The sequence below is a fragment of the Phocoena phocoena genome, chromosome 14 (assembly GCF_963924675.1).
Source record: "Phocoena phocoena chromosome 14, mPhoPho1.1, whole genome shotgun sequence".
NCBI lineage: Eukaryota > Metazoa > Chordata > Mammalia > Artiodactyla > Phocoenidae > Phocoena > Phocoena phocoena.
Genome location: NC_089232.1, coordinates 65,535,709 through 65,557,742, shown reverse-complemented (window position 1 = coordinate 65,557,742; position 22,034 = coordinate 65,535,709). Strand labels below are relative to the sequence as shown.

Here is a 22,034-nt window from a genome sequence, read left to right as displayed (position 1 = left end):
ACAGGCTAGCAATCCACATGGCCTGGAGGCGACAGAGAGGACCAGTTTCCAGGAGGCACCTGGACAAGGTGTCCAGGACAGAGCCTCCCGACACTGAGACGGCAATTCTACCCGCTGCAAGGGCCCCTGAATCTTAGCCCGGAGGAGGAAGTCTGAGCCGTAGTCGAGAGCTGGGAGCAGCCATAGAAAGTGCTGGAAGCCTCGAAGCTCCTGTTGGAGGTGCTCCCCTGGGTGGGGATTTGCACAGAAACCCCTTTTTCCCCGTTGGCTGCTACTGCAGGGACCTCCGGGAGCGGGGAAGGGTGGAGTTAGCAGAGGCGCTAGGACTAGGCTGGCGGGTGCATTTCTCCCTCGGGGCTGCTTCCTGCAGGCTTGGAGCAGCGGTTCTACCCCAGAAGGAAGCAGCGGAATTCAGGGGTGGTGGGGGAATATCTCTCATCACTGCCCTGGTTTGGAATTGCTGAACACTGTGAGGGGTTTTATTATCGCTGTTAACTCCTCTACAGATGGTGCATCCCCTTACGGACTGCACCCAGGGCAGCCTCCTCGCTGCACGCCGCTGGCTGCCCATCTGAAATGCTTGCCTGGCCCGTGCTTCTGCCGTCAAGCTCAAGCAAGAGGAGGACAGGATGGCTCAGGAAAATCCCGTGCCCATGGGCAACTGCCCCTGGAAGCAGCCCGGGTGTCCACGAGCAGGAAATGAAGACGCGGGTATTCCAGTGCTGTCCCACCATGTACGACGTGCCCTGCACCCTCCAGCACCTTGGGCCCCACTTCCCTGGGTTTCTTCAAGTGCCTGGACACAGATTCTTCATCCTGATCTTCACCTGCTCTCATACCCGCCTGTCCTCAGTCACCCTTTACCTGTCCCCTCCTGCCTCCTGCCCTGTGTCCCTGGAAGAGTTGCAGGCCAGGCTGCCTTGACAGCTGTCGCCCCCTGCCCAGGTGCCCTCTCAGACAGGCTACAGCTCACTTCCAGCAAGCTCGGATTGCCCTCGGAGTGGGGGCAACGTGGACACTAGGATGAAGAACGGACGTCTCAAGAGTGCTGTCAAATCATGGCAAGAACACAGGGTCGGGGAGAGACAGGAAGAACTTGGCTTTGGGGTCGTGGCCCCAGGTCTGCAGTAACCCACTAGCCGTGTCCCTGGGAAACCTGCTTGACCTCGCTGAGGCCGGGTTTCCTCACACGTAAAATGAAGATCATAAAAGTACTCCAAAGGATTGCTGTTGACATCAAATGAAATGGAATTTCAAGAATAACTGTGAAAACTCTTAAGCGTGCTGGAAAGCTCAGTAGCAGTTATAAGACATTCCTCTGCAGGCCGTCTCTTTAAGACGTGGACACCAACGGCATCACCCACCTGTGCCCACTTCCAACTTCCTAGATGATTCACAGCTTCCTGCTTCTGCCACAGGAGGCAGTTGAAATCTGTGGTATTTAACACCTGAGATTTTGACTCTCCATAGAAATCCATGATACACGGCGCCCTGGCGTTTGCCTGGTTGGAATCGGGGGCACCAGCCTGGCGTTGGTGGGGGATGATGAGTGAGCTTAGCTGACGGCCAACATCCAGCTCTCCACCTTGCAGCGATGCACGAAGGGGCGGAGGGCTCGGTGCAGGGAATTGTGATGGGACATGTGTCAATTTAGCCTCCAGGGCTAAGGTCTACTGGGCTCCAATAATCAGCTCCTCTCCAGGACCTCAAAACAGGGTTTCCAGTTCCCAAAAAGGAAAACCCTCTCATCCCTCAAAACCAGAGATGGAGGCCTTGCTTACTGGATATAACCTACCAATTCTGTGCCGGCTTTCTTCCAAAAATATGCATACATTTCAGCTATGGTCTCTTCCTTACATGTATTCAAATGAGACATACGTCCCTCCTCATTTGCAAAGCAAATCCCTCCAACCTGTGCCTCAGTGCCACCCACCCTTCCCGCCCCTGAAACCTGTTCCTCTCCCTGTGCTTCCTTCACCCAGCATTCTGCTTCTCTCTGAATCTATTGGCCCCCCCCTCTTCTGCCACCATCACGCACAGACCCCACCTCAGAAAGTACCGTTCTCCTCTCCACCTTCCTTTCGGGCTTCTGGCATTCTCCATCCCAAGGCGCTATCTCTGAGTGCCTTGCTGACACTGCTTCCTCATCTGACCCCAACATTCCCTTGACGCTGAGGACTCACCCCTATCCCACCAGCCGAGCTCTACTCCGGGCTCCAGCACTGACGTCCGTGGCTGCCTGACGCTCTGTCGAGGTGCACTGGATGCCCTCAGATGCAGCACGTCTTCTACCCCATCAGCATCCTCTAATAGCCCTCTGCAGGCTGCCTCCTCTCCTCCACCTCTAAAACCATCCTTCCTCCTCGTTTTCCTGTGTCTGTGCTGCTTTAAAACATCAGAGCATCTCAGTTCTGCAGGGGAGGAAAGGACTCTTTCATTTTTTCCTGGGCTGGGCTTTGGTCCTCCCTCAGGCAGTAACTTCTTAGTCATCCTAACAACCCCACACGCGGTTGGGGAAGTTTCTGACGATGCAGAAGCAGTCCTGATAGGACAACTGACAGCGGGTAGCTGGCCTCTGAAGCCCATCTCCCCAGCTCCAGAACTCCTGCCCTTGCCCTGACCCCATCTCACTCAGTGTGGACACGCACCATCAGCCAATGCGGCTGTGGACACAAAGATCCTGACTTCAGGGCACTCGCAGACGAACCAGAGAGACCAATCTATAACCAGCTGCCTTATCCACTCCTTCATCCAGTCCTGACACCTGCCTGTCTCAACTCTGCTTCCGGCCAGCAGATGTTGCCCACAGAGGCTGCAGCCTGAGATGCAGTAAGAGCTTCTCTCCTCTGGAGTCCAGACTGTCGTATCCAAGATGACCTGAGACACATGCCTTGCTGTGCCTCGGCCAGAGTCAAGGCAGTCTGGGTGATGAAGCCTGGAGTGTTCAGATCAGCATAATGACTTTCAGGTACCATAGTGTGGAGTATTTAAAACCTAGGACATACAGTTGTCCCACCCCTAACTACACCCCTGACTAAAGGATAACAACGTGTATCCTCCCAGGACTGCAAGCCAGGTCCGGTGATTCACAGATTTGTGCTGAAGCCTCTGGGAAAGGCTTGTGATCCCGAGGTCCAAGCAGTGGGGCCGTAGACCGAGGTGTAAAGCAGTGGGCCTTGCAGGTAGAGCCCAGACCCTCCACTTGCCATGTCTTCAGTTCCTGCAAAGTCATCACTTGCTCAAGTGAAGGAGCCAAAAGATGATGTAGGGAGTTTGTGGGGGGTTCTCACTGAGTCAGCACCCGCATAATCTCCCTGGTGATGGATGTCACGCAGCCCCAAGTCTGCTCTGAATTCCAGGCAGGGAGATGTGTAATTATTCCATCCTCATTGGGGGCGCTGTTGCCTTCTTCTTTTCTTTAAACTTCAGATTAATATTTGGGAATAAACTACCCTCCCCAGCCTCTGTTCTCAGCTCTTTCCTTCTATTTCCTCATCAACTCATCAGCAGTTTTACCAGCGCTCATAAGCCCCCAACCCTTAGCCAGAGCCAGCGTCTACCTGACCAGCCGTGATGGTGGACAGGAATCCAGGGGAAAGGGGACAGCTTTCTCCCCAGGAACCGAATCACATCTATTCCTATACCACTCCTTGGCCATATAGGTCAAGTTGAAATCTCCTCTGATAGCCCGGTTTCTACACAAAGGCAAAGGGAGCATTAGACACGGGCTCCCCTGAAGGCAGTGGGCCTGTTTTAAATGCAACCTCATGGACTGTATACAGACACATTTATTGTCTACACAGCATTATCCACTCTCCCTCTGGCTGGGTTGAAATCTAGTGAGGACAAAGGGATTGCAGGGGACAGTGATGGTCAGTAAGAGACACTCATCCGTCCACACAGACAAATGTGGTGACAGGGACCTTTCCTTTCAAGAATCTTTACGTTCTCAAGATCACCTGAGCTAGAAAGCTCTGTTATTATTTTTTAATGAGTACACGGACTCGAGTAGAGGCAATCTTATTTGGGCCACAAAGGATAACCTTGAACCTATGAGCAAAATTATACTTCACACCATCCGGGACAATCAAGGTTGCATCCAGGTCCCTGACTTCTGAACAAGCAGTAACCACAGGCCCACCCTGGTCACCACGGGCTGTCCGGCTGCGAATGTCATGGCGGCACCCTTTACCTCTCCACAGTCGCTCTGGAAAAGCGTGGCCTTGAGGGACCGCACCTGGGCCTGGGGCTTAGCAAGCAGCCCCACCTGGGTCGGGGGAAGATGACTTTACATCAGACTTGGTTGCTCTTCTCAGATGAGGCCACTTCTCTCATCTTGAGCCCCTGAACCTGGAAAAGGTGAGGCCAAAAGAGAAAGCGAGAGGGACCCACTGTTCCCGCGGGTGTGGCACAGTGCTCGTCTGACAAACCTGCTCGCCTGCAGCCCGAAGGCGAGGCAAGGCCACTGCTCGGGGCCTCATTCGTCTTCACAGTGGCCCTGGGAGCGTGTTTCTACTGCTGCCGTAACAAATTACCACACCAACCCAGCGTGGGTTTGGTTGGACCCTCTGCTGAGGGTCTCTCCAGGCCACGATCAACATGTCAGCAGGATGAGGTTCCTTTCTGGGGGCTCTGAAGCTTTCGAGTTGATTCAGGTTGTTTGCAGAAGCTGGTTCCTCGCAGTCGCAGGGCTGCGGTTCCCTTCTCCTCACTGGCTGTAGGTCAGGGGCCCCTGCTACATCCATGCTGCCCCTCCCCCGTCACACCAGTGGCAGCCAGGCCAGTTCCTCTCAGGCTGTGAACCTCTCTGACTGCTTCGCTCCATCTCTTCTGACTCCAGCCAGAGAAAGTTCTCTGCTGCAAAGGGCCCAAGTGATTGGACTGGGCCCACCTGGACTCTCCAGGCCACTCTCCCAGCTTCAGATTCAGGAGCCTTAATCACATCTGCAAACTCCCTTTTGCCGTGTAAGGTAACCTCCTGACAGGTTCTAGGTGAGGAGATGCTCTCCGTGACCAAGCTTTACTCAGGCTCGCCCTCTCTCTGACTAGGCATGAGCTGTTGTTCCTTACCCTCGTCAGGCCTGCATCCCGTTTTAGCAAGAATCCTGTCAAGCCGGTTTAGAGAATCCATGCCCCCAGCCTGCCCCGGCCCCCATACCTGACTACCCTGGTAAGAAACCTTAGGTCTGAAATTTTTTGCTCTAGTTCTGTGAAATTCAGAAATTTTTTGCTCTAGTTCTGTGAAATTTTGAAATTTTTTGCTCTAGTTCTGTGAAAAATGCCAGTGGTCGTTGGAGAGGGATTGCATTGAATCTGCAGATTGCCTTGGGTAGTAGAGTCATTTTCACAATGTTGATTCTTCCAATCCAAGAACATGGTATATCTCTCCATCTGTTTGTATCATCTTTAATTTCTTTCATCAGTGTCTTATAATTTTCTGCATACAGGTCTTTTGTCTCCTTAAGTAGGTTTATTCTTAGATATTTTATTCTTTTTGTTGCAATGGTAAATGGAAGTGTTTTCTTGATTTCACTTTCAGATTTTTCATCATTAGTGTATAGAAATGCCAGAGATTTCTGTGCATTAATTTTGTATTCTGCTACTTTACCAAATTCATTGATTAGCTCTAGTAGATTTCTGGTAGCATCTTTAGGATTCTCTATGTATAGTATCATGTCATCTGCAAACAGTGACAGCTTTACTTCTTCTTTTCTGATTTGGATTCCTTTTATTTCCTTTTCTTCTCTGATTGCTGTGGCTAAAACTTCCAAAACTACGTTGAATAAGAGTGGTGAGAGTGGGTAACCTTGTCTTGTTCCTGATCTTAGTGGAAATGATTTCAGTTTTTCACCATTGAGGACAATGTTGGCTGTGGGTTTGTCATATATGGCCTTTATTATGTTGAGGAAAGTTCCCTCTATGCCTACTTTCTGGAGGGTTTTTATCATAAATCGGTGTTGAATTTTGTCGAAAGCTTTCTCTGCATCTATTGAGATGATCATATGGTTTTTATTCCTTAATTTGTTAATGTGGTGTATCACATTGATTGATTTGCGTATGTTGAAGAATCCTTGCATTCCTGGGATAAACCCCACTTGATCATGGTGTATGATCCTCTTAAATTTGCTGTTGGATTCTGTTTGCTAGTATTTCACTGAGGATTTTACATCTATGTTCATCAATGATATTGGCCTGTAACTTTCTTTCTTTGTGACATCCTTGTCTGGTTTTGGTATCAGGGTGATGGTGTCTGTCATACAGAGTGAAGTAAGTCAGAAAGAGAAAAACAAATACCGTATGCTAACACATATATATGGAATTTAAGAAAAAAAAATGTCATGAAGAACCTAGGGGTAAGACAGGAATAAAGACACAGACCTACTGGAGAACGGACTTGAGGATATGGGGAGGGGGAAGGGTAAGCTGTGACAAAGTGAGAGAGAGGCATGGACATATATACACTACCGAACGTAAAACAGATAGCTAGTGGGAAGCAGCCGCATAGCACAGGGAGATCAGCTCGGTGCTCTGTGACCACCTAGAGGGGTGGGATAGGGAGGGTGGGAGGGAGGGAGACGCAAGAGGGAAGAGATATGGGGACATATGTATACGTATAACTGATTCACTTTGTTATAAAGCAGAAACTAACACACCATTGTAAAGCAATTATACTCCAATAAAGATGAAAAAAAAAAAAGAAACCTTAGGTAAGTGTAGCAGAATTCCCCCCACTTTGTTTTTAAATTAAACTTTTAATGTTGAGATAATTGTACATTCACAAACAATTATAAGAAATAAAATAGAGATGCTGTGTACCCTTCATGGTTTTCCCTAATGGCACCATCTTTCAAAATTATAGTACATGAATTTAACAAAGATATTCACATTGATACAATCCATCAATCATATTCAGGTTTCCAAGTTTCATGTATATGAATTTGTGTGTGTGCATGTGTGTATTTACCTCATGCAATTTTATCACATGCATATGTCCATGTATTCACCAGTAAAGACACAGAAGAGTTTCATTACCACAAAGATCCCTCATGCTGCCCTTTTAATCACACCACCTCTCTCCTCTCCCATCAACCTCACCTTTAACCCATGTTAACCATTACTATTTCCTTCATAATGTTGTCACTTCAAGAATATTATCCCCCCCACTTTTGATGTTCCCTCTTAGTAATTTCCATTCACCGCCCCCCGCCCTGCTCCTTGGATCCAAATCCCTACCTGTTCTTGTTGTATTTGGAGCTAAGCCCCATACCCCCCAGCCCTGCCATTGCGATAGCCTTGACACCCATTGTGAGAGTTCTGAATAAAGTCTTTCTTACCATTTTAACAAGGGTCAGAATAATTTTTTCTCTAATACGGGGATTAGGGCGGGGATGTATTTTGGCGGAGGCCCTTCCCCTACCATGGGGATCACTGTCTCCACTTTAAAGACTTAGAAACAGTGAGGTAAAGCAACTTTCCCAAGGACACAGAACTAGTGATGACTGCGGGATTCAGACGTAGGCCTGTCTGATTCCACAGCCCATGCTGACACATAGGAGTATGCCTGCCAAACCTGACACAGCCTGATGTCCTTGGCTGTTCTGGGGATGGGGGAGCTGGTGGTGGCAGCTCCTCTCTGGGGCCCTCATCTCTCTCCTCAGCGTTGTCTTTTGTATCTGGTATGCTTTAGAAACCCCCCATTTTAAATCCAGAAATCCCATACTTTCCCTTCATATATGTGCCAAGGCCTCCATTTTGGAAAGGCACACCTCCTACCCCACCACTTACACACACACACACACACACACACACACACACACACACACACGCACACTTTTACTGGGCAACAGGTTCCTTTCACCTCTAAAGACCAAAAGCTAAAGTGAGTAGATGTATTAGATATTTTCCAGGTATCCCGTGTTATGAAAACTGGAGTTTAAACATCCAATTTTAATGCAAAACAACTTCTGAAAAATAAAAGGCTAAAAGCCACATTTCCCTAAAGCCTGTTCCTACACTGAACTGCAGATGTAATTATCAACACTTCAGCTCCTCTTAGAAACGCTTTGTGGGAATGACTGCACCAGGGTCGGGCTGCTCGAGTGCATAGCTGGGGTTCGCTTTCAAGTGGCCGCTTGGGGCCGCTCCCAGCAGATGAAAGTGAGATGGGCAGGCCAGGCAGTGTGCCACAGAGGATGGTCCCGGTCACCCTGGCCAGAGCCTTGTCCAGTGATCTCATGGACTTCTGTGCTGTGAAATCAAGTCGATGCAACAAAGGCAACTACGTCTGGAACACACAGAAATCCCACGTCTTGGGAAAGGAAAGACATCTTTACCTGCCATTGTTATTCTCCACAGGCTCTGTTTAATGCATGGAGACTGATTTTAAATGGAGCCTCAGAGTTGTGTACATGTGGTCCTTCCCACCCTGAACCCCCTTCCTGGTCAATCTCCCTCTTTGAACACACATTCAGCGAGCAGTTTCCACCGCTCCAGTCATCGAGGTCAAGAAGTTAGATGAATGTCCTTGTAGGTGGAAGGCACAGAAGAAAAAACAGACAAATACGCGAGAGGGCCCAGTACCAGAGTGGAGAGGAGAGCAGGGTGCTGAGGGGAGTGGGCAGAGGGTGGGCAGGGAGGGTGTCCTAGTCCTGGGGGAGGCCAGGCAGCCCCAGAGCTGTGATCTGTGGCCATTTGGCACTTGGTGGAGGGTGGAGGCTGGATCTCTGTAGATGGCTGGGCATGTCTGGGCAGTGCAGGAGGGTCTGTCAGTGCCTCTGGACTGAAGGCTGGGGAGGTGGGCAAGGTCAAGGAATGGTGTGGGCGTTGTCTTTAGGACAAGACGGGGCCACAGGGGGTGCCAAACCCGGGAGGGTGGGAGAGATTGGCATTTCCAAGAGCACTTTGGCGGGAGTGTGTGGGGATGGCTTTGAGGGGAGCAGACTGGAGGTGGAGAATCATTTAGGAAAGTAAGAGGGGGATGGACATGAGTGATGCTGAGGGGAGAGGATCTTCAGGACTTGGAAGCAAGGGGCCCTCTTGCCATACACTGGAGCTTGGATTTTTTACTCTGACATGCAGATCCCTTTTCCCCTCCTCACCATCTGTCCTTTGCAGGTGGACAAATGGGACCTAATCAGACTTATAAGCTTTTGCACAGCAAAGGAAACCATAATAAGATGAAAAGACAACCTATGGACTGGGAGAAATATTTGCAAACGATGCGACTGACAAGGGCTTAATTTCCAAAATATACAAAAAGCTCGTACAGCTCAGTATCAAGAAAAACTCCGGGCTTCCCTGGTGGTACAGTGGTTGAGAGTCCGCCTGCTGATGCAGGGGACACGGGTTCGGGCCCCGATCTGGGAAGACCCCACATGCCGCGGAGCGGCTGGGCCCGTGAGCCATGGCCACTGAGCCTGTGCATCCGGAGCCTGTGCTCCGCAAACGGGAGAGGCCACAACAGTGAGAAAGGCCACAACAGTGAGAGGCCCGCATACCGCAAAAAAAAAAAAACCCCAAACAACTCAATCAAAAAAGGGGCAGAAGACCTAAATAGACATTTCTCCAAAGAAGACATACAGATGGCCAACAGGCACATGAAAAAATGCTCAACATCACTGATTATTAGAGAAATGCAAATCAAAACTACAATGAAGTACCACCTCACACTGGTCAGAATGGCCATCATCAAAAAGTCTACAAATAACAAATGCTGGAGAGGATGTGGAGAAAGGGAACCCTCCTACACTGTTGGTGGGATTGTAAGTTGGTGCAGCCACTGTGGAGAACAGTATGGAGGCTTCTTAAGAAACTAAAAACAGAACTACCACACGACCCAGCAATCCCACTCCTGGGCATATATCTGAAAAAGATGAAAACTCTAATTCAAAAAGATACATGCACCCCAATGTTCATAGCAGCACTATTCACAATGTCCAAGACATGGAAGCAACCTAAATGTCCATCAACAGATGAATGGATAAAGATGTGGTACATATATACAATGCAATATTACTCAGCCATAAAAAAGAATGAGATAATGCCATTTGCAGCAACATGGATGGACCTAGAGATTATCATACTAGGTGAAGTAAGTCAGACAGAGAAAGACAAATATCATATAATACCACTTATTTGTGGAATCTAAAAAACATATATAAATGAACTTATTTACGAAACAGAAATTGATTCACTGACATAGAAAACAAACTTATGGTTCCCAAAGAGGAAAGCGGAGGGTGGGGGAGGGATAAATTAGGAGTTTGGGATTAACATCTACACAGTACTATATATGAAATAGATAACCAACAAGGACCTACTGTATAGCACAGGAAACTATATTCAGTACCCTGTAATAACCTATAATGGAAAAGAATCTGAAAAAGAATATGTATGTATACGTATAACTGAACCACTTTGCCGTACACCTGAAACTAACACAGCATTGTAAATCAACTATACTTCAATTAAAATAAAAAGCACTGCATCTGGCATGTAAAATGCTAAAAAAAAAAATCCAGAAATGACTTTTAAAGTGCTGGGAGCTGGGCTCCCCTGGTGGTGCAGTGGTTGAGAGTCTGCCTGCCGAAGCAGGGGACACAGGTTCGTCCCCCGGTCTAGGAAGATCCCACATGTCGCAGAGCGGCTGGGCCAGTGAGCCATGGCCGCTGAGCCTGCGCATCCAGAACCTGCGCATCCGGAGCCTGTGCTCTGCAACGAGAGAGGCCACGACAGTGAGAGACCCGCGTACCGCAAAAAAAAAAAAAAGTGCTGGGAGTTGGCTATAGTATAATGGAATGTTGAAATTGGAGAAAACAGTGTTTCCTGTGTTAGCTGTCTGCAGTGCTTTCTTTGTGATTTAAAAACTTTTGTGATGGATTGTAAAATGTCTCTCCCACACCTCTCCCGATGCCCCTCCCTACTTCCCTGGTCCAGTCAGCACTTGGTGATGTCAAACCACTGGGAAACCAACAAGAGGAGATCACCCTGGATGTGAGCAGATGTGTGTCAACATTGCTATAAAGAGAAGGTACTGGTAGGTTGGACCAGAATGTGACATCATTGAAAGTAACACGCTGCCTGCCTCCACACGTGGCTGCCACGGAAAGGAAGCATCACACGTACTTTGTGTGGGTCAAGGGGGCAGAACAAGGCCTGACTGATGGAAGCTGGCCTTCGACTTAGAAGAATTTTCTAACAACTCAACACAAAAGTTCTCAACAACAGAACTTACCACACTGTGAAGCAGCAAACACATCACCATCAGTAGCATTCGAGCAGAGACTGGATGACTGCTGTCTATCAAAAGGGCTGCAGAAAGGATTCAATGTACAGGGATAAAGGCCAGAGCACATCAGGAAGAATCACGAGAGGTACTGTGAACGTGAGGACATCTGATGGGCTCTGCCCAGAAGGACAGAGACCTTGTCCCCATTGAGAACGCCAAGGGTGTACCCGGCTCCAAGTTCTCCCGGGCTGGTGCAGGCAGATCCCCCCTCAAACCCCACCCCAAAGACCCCCATGGCATCCGAGGACTGAGTCCTAGTCAGGGGATTTGGTTTGGTTTGTGGGAACTGGGATTTTCTGCTTTGTTTGCCGAGCTTTCAACCTGGCCCCCAGACGGCAGGACACGGACTTTTCTGATAGATTTCTCTACACTGCCCAGTTTAGGAGAACAGATGCTGTGGGTCAGGCCAACAGCCATAAATTTCCAGGAAATAACTCTTAATGACTGAGGAAGAAGGCTATAACGCATCCTGGAGCCAGGGACAGGAGAAAACAGGGGCAGAGGACGAGGCACAGGATTACCGCTAAATGCCAGGAAGAGCGCCATGGATCCTCCTCCTGGGCTGCGCCACTGCTCGGGGAGCCCATGCCAAACACGCTCCCCGGCACCCAGAAAGGGGAAGGGGCCCTGACACCCTGGACTCTTCTTCCTCTCTTGCGGTTTATGTTTTTATTTTTTTTTTAACATCTTTATTGGAGTATAATTGCTTTACAATGGTTCTCCTGTGGTTTATTCAACAAATAGTTACTGAAGCCTCCTTCGTGGCGGGCACCATACTGGGCAAGGGAGATAGCCGTGAACAAAGAGACCAAATCCCTGCCTTGTGTAGCTTATAGGCTGGTCACCTCTTAGGTCTTACCTGCTGGAGGGAAGAAATGGTAACTAACGTGTATTGTGTCCACACGGTGCCCAGAGGTTTTACAGACTTACCTGAATGGATTTCCACAGCAACCCTCAAAGCATCCCTGTGTTACACTTTTAACACACGAGGAAACTGGAGGGTCAGTCATTGTCATCATCTAGATGGGACGGGTCTCCGACTACTTTCTCCTGTATCTGCACATGGCAGCCCTACACCACTGTGGCCACACCTGGCCATGTGTTTACACAGTTCTGGAACACGTGACCCAGCCCCTCCCCCTCCCCCACTGCTTTCTCTGCGCGAAAAGATGAGGGCTTCTGCAGCATTCACCCAGACCCTCCTCACTAACCCAGTGCCGAGTGCTGTACGCCTAGACCAGCCAACAGATGTGATCCAGAATTTAATGGCGTTGCTGTCCATCCTCCTCCTCGTGCTTTTTATCCCCAGTCTCCTTCCAACTCCAAATTCCCATGTTCAGTACTCCCAGCTCAAGCCTGCCTCTGGCCCTCAGACTCGGTGCTCCTCCTTTGGACTTTCCAGCTTCTGCATCTCAACTTCCCCCTAATGGTCCATCTGGGTGTGTTTCCCTGGTCCGCAGCATCCATGTGGCCCCATGGATAATCCCCCTCCTTCCCTCCGCCATCCCAGCAGCCACTCTTCTGGCACCCCACGTGGTGTTCCCCCAAAGGAATGACCTGCTCCCCATCTCCCTGGCCCTCATCCCAGGCACACGTGGTCCAATGACACGGAGACCCGCACCCTAGCCCCTGGATGCGAAGACAGCGACTCACCGAAGTTCTCCCCGCCCCAGATGTCCATGTCCATGTCATATTTCCCCAGGTAGTCGAACCAGGATTTGTCCATCACGAAGAGCCCTCCAGCTATGATTGGAGTCCTGTGCATTTGGAAGGAAAAGAAGGAGGGTCAGTCACGGGAGGGGGGCTGCTGCCGTGTTCTCTGTCCTGGTGGTCCTGATCTTGAGGCCATACTGTCCACTTACCTCAAACAGGAACATGCTCCAGGTCTTTTCCCTTCGACTGTAAATCTCCTGACCCTGCAGACAGGCTAATATGCTCGTCTGCACACCTCCTGTGGGGCAGTCGGGATTCGCTCAGAACCCCGGCTGTTCGGAGGGCCTGGGGAGCCTTCCCCCTGGCTTCTGCCACAGGCCCTGCCCAGCGGGGCTCTCCTGGGAGCTCCAGTACAGGGAGCGGGGACCATGGGCCACTGACCAGGCAGAGAAGACGGGCTGCGGCAGCAGCTGTGAACAGCACATCCATTTCTTGAGACTGGACTCTCTCTTCTTTTTTTCCCTCTCTTTCCTTCTGCTACAGATTGAGTTCTATCCCCCGAAAAACATGTTGAGGTCCTAACCCTGAGTACCACAGAATGTGACCTTATTTAAAAAGAAGGTCTTTACAGAGGTGATCAAGTTAAAATGAGGTTATTCGGGTGGGTCCTAATCCAATAGGACTGGTGTCTTATAAAAGGGGACATGTAGTTGCAGAGACAGACATGCACAAAGAGAAGACAATGTGAGGAGACACAGAGAGAAGACGGCCCTCTGCAAGCCCAGGAGAAGGTCTGGCACAGCCCTCAGAAGGAAGCAACCCTGCCTCCACACGGCAGGACACGGACTTTTCTGATAGATTTCTCTACACTGCCCAGTTTAGGAGAACAGATGCTGTGGGTCAGGCCAACAGCCATAAATTTCCAGGAAGTAACTCTTAATGACTGAAGAAGGAAGCCATAACGCATCCTGGAGACAGGGACAGGAGAAAACAGGGGCAGAGGACGATGCACAGGATGACCGCTAAATGCCAACACCTCCGTCTTGGACTTCCAGCCTCCAGAGCTCAAGACGGTATGTTTCTGCGGTTTAAGCCACGCAGCCTGTGGCACTCTGCTGCAGCAGCCCTAGTAAACAAACACACCCTCATCTTCATTCTCTTTCCTTGGGGTCCTCTCCCAAGCTCCCTTCCCCTTGACCACTGAAAGAGATTCCGGAGAAGCCACTTGGAAAGGAAAGGGCTGCAGAGTCCAGCCAAGCAACCCGATAAGCACAACATCTCGGCTGGGGTGCTGGCAAGCCCTCTGGGACCCCGCCCCTCATTCCGTGGGTCCAGAGGGCGAAGGGCGTTTTCTTCTATGTCAGACAGTTAGTTGACGGGGAGCAGGTCAGAAGCTCGGTCTCCCGATGCCACGACACCCTACTATCCTCTGGGAAACACTTGTCCTCTGATGAGCAGAGATGTTCCCACAAGAAGAGAACCTGCCCCGAAAACCCTACCCCTGGGACAGGGAAGGGAAACCCAGAGGCAGCGGCACCATCACCGCCTTGACCTTGACTTTGTCCTGGTCCACTTGCCACATCAGACACTTCCGGCAGCAAGTAACCGAGGCACTGGTGTGTGCTCCACGGCCCTGAGGATGGTGAGAAGGTTCTGCTCTCCCTTTAGGAGCAAATGGCACTATCTGGCATGCCACGTGGCTCCAACCTCCCTCTCGGCATCACGCCAGATCATGAAAGCTGGAGGAGGGAGGAGGGAGGAGGGACTGGCAGGTAGATGCGACAGAGGTCCCACTGCAAAGTTCTCCCAATTCCCACCGTTTGTCTGAGTGTCACCACTCAGTTCTTCACAGACCTCTGAGTCTCAGTTTGACTTAAGTTAGTTCAATGAAAATGATCAAACATTTACTCTGTGGCAGGCCCCGAGTTGCAGAGGTGCCCCGAAGAGCCCAGAGCATCCCTGCGACCCCAGCAGGAGCAATCCCCGTCCCGTGGTCTTCTCTCCACATCCTGAAGCACTTGCTGGCCTCCTGACGTTCCACTGGAGGCAGGAAAGTTTTAGATTGGAGGTTCGCAACAGCCTGGGACACGTGCACCCTCCAGTCTTGGGAACACTGAAGCCACATACACGATGCAGACACCGCTGGGTGGACCCGAGCTCTACTCTACGCCGAGCCCTCAGATGCGCCTGAACCCCAGGCGGCCATCTGGCCACTGTGCTGTGGGTCACAATGGGGTCTGGAAGTGAGAATGTAGATGAGGACAAAGTCATCTGCAGCACCGCAGAAGCAGCCCAGAGCTGACGCTCCTGTCGTGTTCTCACGTGGGACGCAGCAGTCGTGTGTGTTCATAGCAGTGGCCATGCCTGGACAGCAGCCTCCACTTACAGCAATGGCTGACTCGACCTACCTGGGCTGAATCCTGACATCCAGCACCTGAGGGCTAAGGAACCATCTTTTCCCTTGTCAGAGGCTCAAACGGGACCATCTGGGACCCTCCAACGTTTAGCTGGAAGCGTAAATATTGACATGGCATGTGCGTGGGTGGACAGCGCTGGGCAAGTCCTCTGCACAGGTCTCCACCGGCCCCCATCCCTTCAGCAGAAGTATCCATGAGGACGGAAACCTCCTAAAACAAGGGCAAAGGCGGTGCTGGCCTGGCAAAGGGTCCTCTTGGTTTCTGCCCAATCGTGTGAGCATCTCACATGGACTGCTTCCCTATACCATGTGACAGCGGGAAGGGCCAAGTGGTTATGAATCTGCCCACCCCTAACCCTTGCCCTGACTCACCTAATGGGCTCAGTGGGGTCCAGGCGCCGAGCCTTCTGCTCTGGAGTGAGCTGCTCCCATTGGAAGTGGAGGCTCCAGTCAAACCCTGAAACACAGCATCCGCATGGCTGACTTGGTCTCTCTGATGTACCTGCAGACCTTGTTCATTCTGTCCCTTTACTAGAAGCTCAAGAACGTACCCAGTTTCCCAGGTGGCCCCAGGGATAACAGGTCTCACCCAAGCTGGTCAGCAACACAGCTGCCTGATTTCCCTCCCGGCTTCCTTCTTTCTCTACCCCCTACTGCCTCTCTGAGGCTTCTCTGCTGGGTGGACTTAGGGAACAAAGGGCACAGGATAAAGAGTGGGAGTTGACAGAGCCCAAGAGTGGGACCTAAGGGGGACACGATGGACAGTTATGGAGTGTGGCCCTTGGCCAAGAGTCTCGGGAGTGGGGGCGTGTAAGCAGGAGGTCTGTGAGTGGCTGAATCACCCCAAACCCCTCTTGAGGAGCCAGCACTCAGCCCTGGGCAGAACTGTGGTGGGCCTTGAAGAGAGGGAGGCACCCAATACTGAGATGCTGGAACAATTCAGGCCCCACATTGGAGGGGGGCCCTTGCTTCCCTCGAATCCTCAGGCCCTGGAGTGACCCCGTGTTGGAGCTAGAGCTCAGGGGGCTAGGAGTGACCTGCCACCCCGCCAGCCCTTCCGTTCACAGTCCCCATGGTGAGGGCCACCCTGGAGCTATTGACATTACAGGATGCAGGGCTGGAGGTTCCAGACAAACCACTAGGTGATTTTTCTCACTTTCCCCCTTGGCAGCAATGACTAGGAGAAAAAGAAAGTCCTTACTGGGCAAGGGTGTTAGCCCCACTCACCCCCTCTAAGTTCCGTGGCCGACTTGATGTAGTTGAAGGTGTCCAGGTGGATGATATCGATCACGGGGCACACCACCCGCGTGTAGTCCTGTAAAAAGAAGGCCTGCACGCTCAGATGGCAGCATAAGAGAGCCAGGCCAGGGCTCGGTAGGGCATCTCCCTGGGAGGGCCAGAGACTGGGTTCAGGGCCTTGACTGAGAACTTTCCTCTCTGGATCTCAATGTTCTCATCTATAAAATGGGCCAACAGACACTGCGACCTCTCCAGTTATGACGCCTACCACGCTAAGAGCCTTTCCTTTACTCCCGGGCGCCTTCTCATGGCCATGTAGTCAGGGTGGAGACACGGGGCGGCTGGCTGGAGCATGCTGCACACTGAGAAAAGGGACATCAGGAAGAACGGGACCCCTGAAGTCCTTCAGTGCCATGCGGCTCTCAGGAGGCAGAGGACACAGTCAGCCAGCAAGGTGGCCTAAAGCCTGCAGCTCCAAGAAGCAAAGCCACACCTCCACAGTGGGAATTTCCCAACACTCACCTTCTATGCCTATGGTTCACGGGCAAGTTGATGCATAGCATCTCCAGAGATTCCAAACTTGAGTTGTCACCTGTGATAATCAAGCCTGTACCGCCAGCCCTGACTTTGCTCCTCACTTCCAGGCTCGGGTGGATGGCCCCTCCATGTGGACGCACACGGCCTTTCAGCGGTGCCTTCACCATCCTCTCCCCACACACGCTCCTTCCCTTGGTTCCCTATTTCTGTCAACATATCCCCCCTTCCTCCCCGGCGCTACCTTAAGAAGCTACACCTCTGCCCATCAACTGGATGGATCCTGCCGACTGTAACCCTAAAACTGCTTTTCTGAATGGATGCTGACTCTCCCTTACCCCCTCGAGCCTGGCGAATGCGGCAGTGGACTCCCAGCTCCTCTCCCCACCCTCACCTCACCCCTTTCCCTTTCATTCTACAGGTGGCTGACGGAGTTGTCTTTCAAATCTCACTCTGTAGCTCAACAGCTAAAAACTTGAATTGCCTTGAAGAAGATAAGGTTCAAACTCCTTAGCCTGGCATTCAAGACCATCAAAAACAGGTCTGTTTCTAGCTTTCCGGCCTCATTGCTTGCAACTTCCCCCAGGCTACCCCGCTGATAGGCATCAAAGTCATCCAGGGGCTAGTTTCAAAATCTGCAAGACAAATTCACCAGTTCTTGGGGGCCATCAAGGCATTGCGTATGTTTTTAAAATCTTCCTTAATTCTGGATGAACACTCCCGTACTGGTATGCAGGAGGGGAAACTGGGCTCTCATGGGCAGGATAGTTGAGCTGTGACCAGGAGACTCATTGGCTGAATGGGAATCCAGCAGCTGGGAGGAGACAACAGGCCTGGGCCTACAAGGCAGGACCACTTTTCCAATCCTTCGCACCTACCACCCCCGGTCAGCACGGGCAGGAACTTCTGTTTCTCTTGCAGTTTCTCTTGCATTTGATTTCCTGATTCAATCTCTCCCATAAATAAGGCCGTCTTCTAATTTTAAGCTCAGATTCACCGAGCACCCGCCTTGACATTCACAGACTTAATTTGGCCCTTGGCCTCCACACACAGCTCATCTCAACAGTGACAAGGTGCCTCTGAAGCCAACTGGCTCCCGCGAAAGGAAATGCTCATTTTCAATGCATTGCTTCCCCCTCTGGGATGTGCAGAGATGCTTCCTGTACAGCACCTGCCCAGCTGCCACAGTGCTCTGGGGCCCCTGTCACCATGCGTCCGTGCGTATATACACACTACATGCACACACAGCCATCCACCACCCACACCAACATCTCCACAGAGACACACCCCAAAGATATTCTCCTGACTTGAATTCTGAAATGTTCTCAGAAGTTCAGAGACTGATCTTCTTCTGTGGGTCTGACAAAGTCCTCTTTTTGCCTTTGTCTGCTGAGTTTGGGCCTCTACAGCTTCACTGAGTCTTTAGGTAAAAACCCTTGTGCCATAAAGGATTAACCTGAAGATACGTTTAGCCCTTGTTCAACTCCTGAGAGGTAACTTCTAAGCCCTTGGCATGTTCTGCCTATAAAAGTGTCTGTTTACCTGGGACCCTGAGGTTACATCAGATAGTCTATGCTAACGATGAGGTTTGTGGTGACGGCCTTGGGTCACGGGGTGCCAACTCAGCTTGACCTCTGGAGGGGCATGGAAACCATGGCGGTGATTAGCCACGTCTATGTGACTGGCCTCCAATAAAAACCCTGGACACCAAGGCTTGGGTGGGCTCCCCTGTTTGGCAATGCTCCGTGCATGTTGCCACACATCCTGGCTGGGGGAAGCAAGGGCTGCCCGCACACCAGCACTGGGAGGGGACAACTGCACGATCGTGCCTGGAACTCCCCCCATGCACCTCTTCCCGCTGCTGATTTTAATCCACATCCCTTTGTGGTAATAAACAGTAACCACGTGTGTAGCATCTTTGCTAAGTTCTCAGTCCTTCTAGTGAATTACTGAAGCTGAGGGTGGTCTTGGGGACCCCAAACTGCAATACTGTTTATTTTTAATCTTTCCTCAATATTTGGAAACTGCAAGACAAAATAAAATGCTGGTTGCTTACCTTGGCCACAGGCTTCCCCAGAAGCCACCCATGGGCTCTGCCTCCAGGGCTGTGACAGACTCTGGGGTACTCTTCTGTACGTTCTGAGGGTTTCTGTCCTTCCACAACACGGTTGTGACAGCTGCTTGGCTCAGAGTCATGGAGGCCAGATAGGCAGAGAGGGATGTTTGGGGCTAAGTGCTATGTGGGGCCAACCTTACGAGGGGGCTGCAGAAGATGACATGACCCCTCGAAGACAGGACACAAACCTCCCTGAGTGACCCTGGGGGTCATATCTGCTCCACTTCTGTATCCCTCAGCCCCAGGCCAGAGCTGGCTGGGCAGCAGGTGTTCAGCTGGCATTGGCTAAAAGAGAGCAGCTATGAACTCTCTCTGAGGACACTGTCAATGGCTAGAGGCAAAGCAGGTGGATCAATTACAACTGAGCAGGATGGCCTCTACTCACACAGGCTCAGGGATGGATGGACTCTCCATAAAGATGCCCAGACCCACTGCAGGTCCCCACCTGTGTGCTCCAGTGGCTTTATCTTTAAGGCTAGGTCCACAGGTAAGTTCAAACGGCAGCTGGTGAAATCCCCGGCAGATCCAGAACAACACGCCCTCCCCCTCTCCGACACAAATCCAAGCCCAAGCCCCACTGAGAGCCAATGGCCATCAATCACCCCTCCAGTCATACCTCTCTTCTTTCTCCACCATCTCATATAATTAAAACCACATTGTAAACGGGCAACCAAAGAACTTCTAGAGACGACCATTCACTCATTGCATCCACCAGCATCACTGAGCACCTACTATGGTTTAGGGACTGGGGATGGTACAAAGATGAATAAGACCTTGCTGTCTAGGGAAGGTGGTGGACAGGAGAGCAGAGGAGTACAATGTGGGGTGTCTGTTAGCCTGGAGGGAGGGATGGGGGAGCGAGAGGGGGGCCAGGGACCTGGGTTCCCATTCTGGTTCTGACATCTAGAATACGTTTTTTTTGTTGTTTGTTTTTGTTTTTTGCGGTACGTGGGCCTCTCACTGTTATGGCCTCTCCCGTTGTGGAGCACAGGATCCGGACGCGCAGGCTCAGCGGCCATGGCTCATGGGCCCAGCCGCTCCGCGGCATGTGGGATCCTCCCGGGCCGGGGCACAAACCCACGTCCCCTGCATCGGCAGGTGGACTCTCAACCACTGCGCCACCAGGGAGGCCCTAGAATACGTTTGACCTTAAGCAAATCAGGACACTCTGAGGAACTCTGTTTCTTCATCTATGAAGTAAAGGCAAATTATAATTTGCAAAACTATCCTGCCTTCCTAACAGGGCTTTTGGAAGGAGCAAGAAAGGAAGCATGTGAAAGGGCTCTGAAGCATATGTAAGCCATTATTTATATCAATTTGCCAAATGCTACGGGGATTGAAATTTCTTAAAATCTTTTTTTCCTACTAAAGGAATATGTAGATAAGGGTGGCAGGGAAGAAGCCTCTGTTTAAAAAAACCTAACAACTTGGTGCTTGTTTCAAGTATCATCATGTAATTGAAGGGAAGGAAGGGAAATCAAGGAGATTTTCCATGTGGAAAACACCAGCTGAGGACAGCTTCTGACAGCTCAAGCCCAACCTCTTCCTTATCTCTTTCTATTTTTGAAAATCCCAAACTCCAATTACAGCTTAAAATTTCCACTTCCACTCACAAGATCAAATCATGTTTTACTCTGAGATGAGACACATATGAAGACACGTGGAAACAGAGGCTGACACACGCCCACACTCCCCATCCTGAAGGGGATGTCTCAGCAGAACCATCTTGTTATCAAGAGTCGGGGTCTGGTGAAAACCTCTGAGGGGAGGGTGGGACCACAGTCTGGGGATTGTCTGAGCAACCCTCTGCCATGAAAGCTTTAGGTCAGACAGTGGTGGGCACTGGGAGCTTGGCCTGGGGGGCTGAGCCCACTCTTGGGGCCGCATGACTCCTAGAGGAGGACTGCTGTGCAGGGATACACAAGAGAGCATTTTTTCAAAGAGGGCTTCAGAGATGGACTCAGCACCACGGGGAAGGAAAGGACCTCCAGGTTCATTAAGGATGCCTGAGGAAAGCATCCTGCAGGGACACATCAGCCTGGAGGTCCTTATAGGTCAAACACCGAATTACCACACAACCCAGCAATTCCACTCCTTGGTATGTACCCCAAAGAACTGAAAGCAGGTACTCAGAGGAAAACCTGTATACAAATGTTTGTAGCAGCATTATTCACAATGGTAAAAAAGGCAGAAACAACCCAAATGACCATCAGTGGGTGAGTGGATAAACAAAATGTGGTATATACTGTGACACTGTGATATGAATAGAAATCTGAATTTAGCCTCTGTTCCTCCTAAAACTCTTGGAATTTCCTGACTGATTGGGGGTGACAGGAGTATCTTTTGTTCTCATAATAAGCCGTTTTCACTCTATCTGAGTTTATACTAATGAGGTGACTCTTGGGGGGTGGGGCTGGTTCCCAGAGGAACCAACCACGTGATTAAAGGGCTGGAAATTGCAGCCCCATGCCCAACCCCCTCACATTCCCTTCCCCATTTCCCCCCCACCTCCAAGGAGAGGAGAGACGCTGGAGATTGAGCTCAACCACCAATGGCCAATGATTTCATCAACCATGCCTACGTAAAGAAACCTCCATGAAAACCCTAAACGACACAGTTTGAAGAGTTTCCGGGTTTACTAAGAGTGGACTTGAGGACACGGGGAGGGGGAAGGGTAAGCTGGGACAAAGTGAGAGAGTGGCATGGACATATATACACTACCAAATGTGAAAGAGATAGCTAGTGGGAAGCAGCTGCATAGCACAGGGAGATCAGCTCGGTGCTTTGTG

The 22,034-nt window shown here is 50.8% G+C and overlaps 1 protein-coding gene across 1 annotated transcript in view; it reads right to left on the bottom strand.

The window, feature by feature from the left end:
* GALNT14 (polypeptide N-acetylgalactosaminyltransferase 14) overlaps positions 1-22,034 on the bottom strand; it is a 224,264-nt gene that overhangs the window by 27,651 nt on the left and 174,579 nt on the right. The window contains exons 7-9 of the mRNA XM_065890762.1: positions 16,584-16,671; positions 15,729-15,813; positions 12,941-13,044 (exon numbers count right to left, since the gene is read on the bottom strand). Coding sequence (XP_065746834.1) covers positions 12,941-13,044; positions 15,729-15,813; positions 16,584-16,671 — 277 coding nt within the window. The remainder of the gene's footprint in view (positions 1-12,940; positions 13,045-15,728; positions 15,814-16,583; positions 16,672-22,034) is intronic.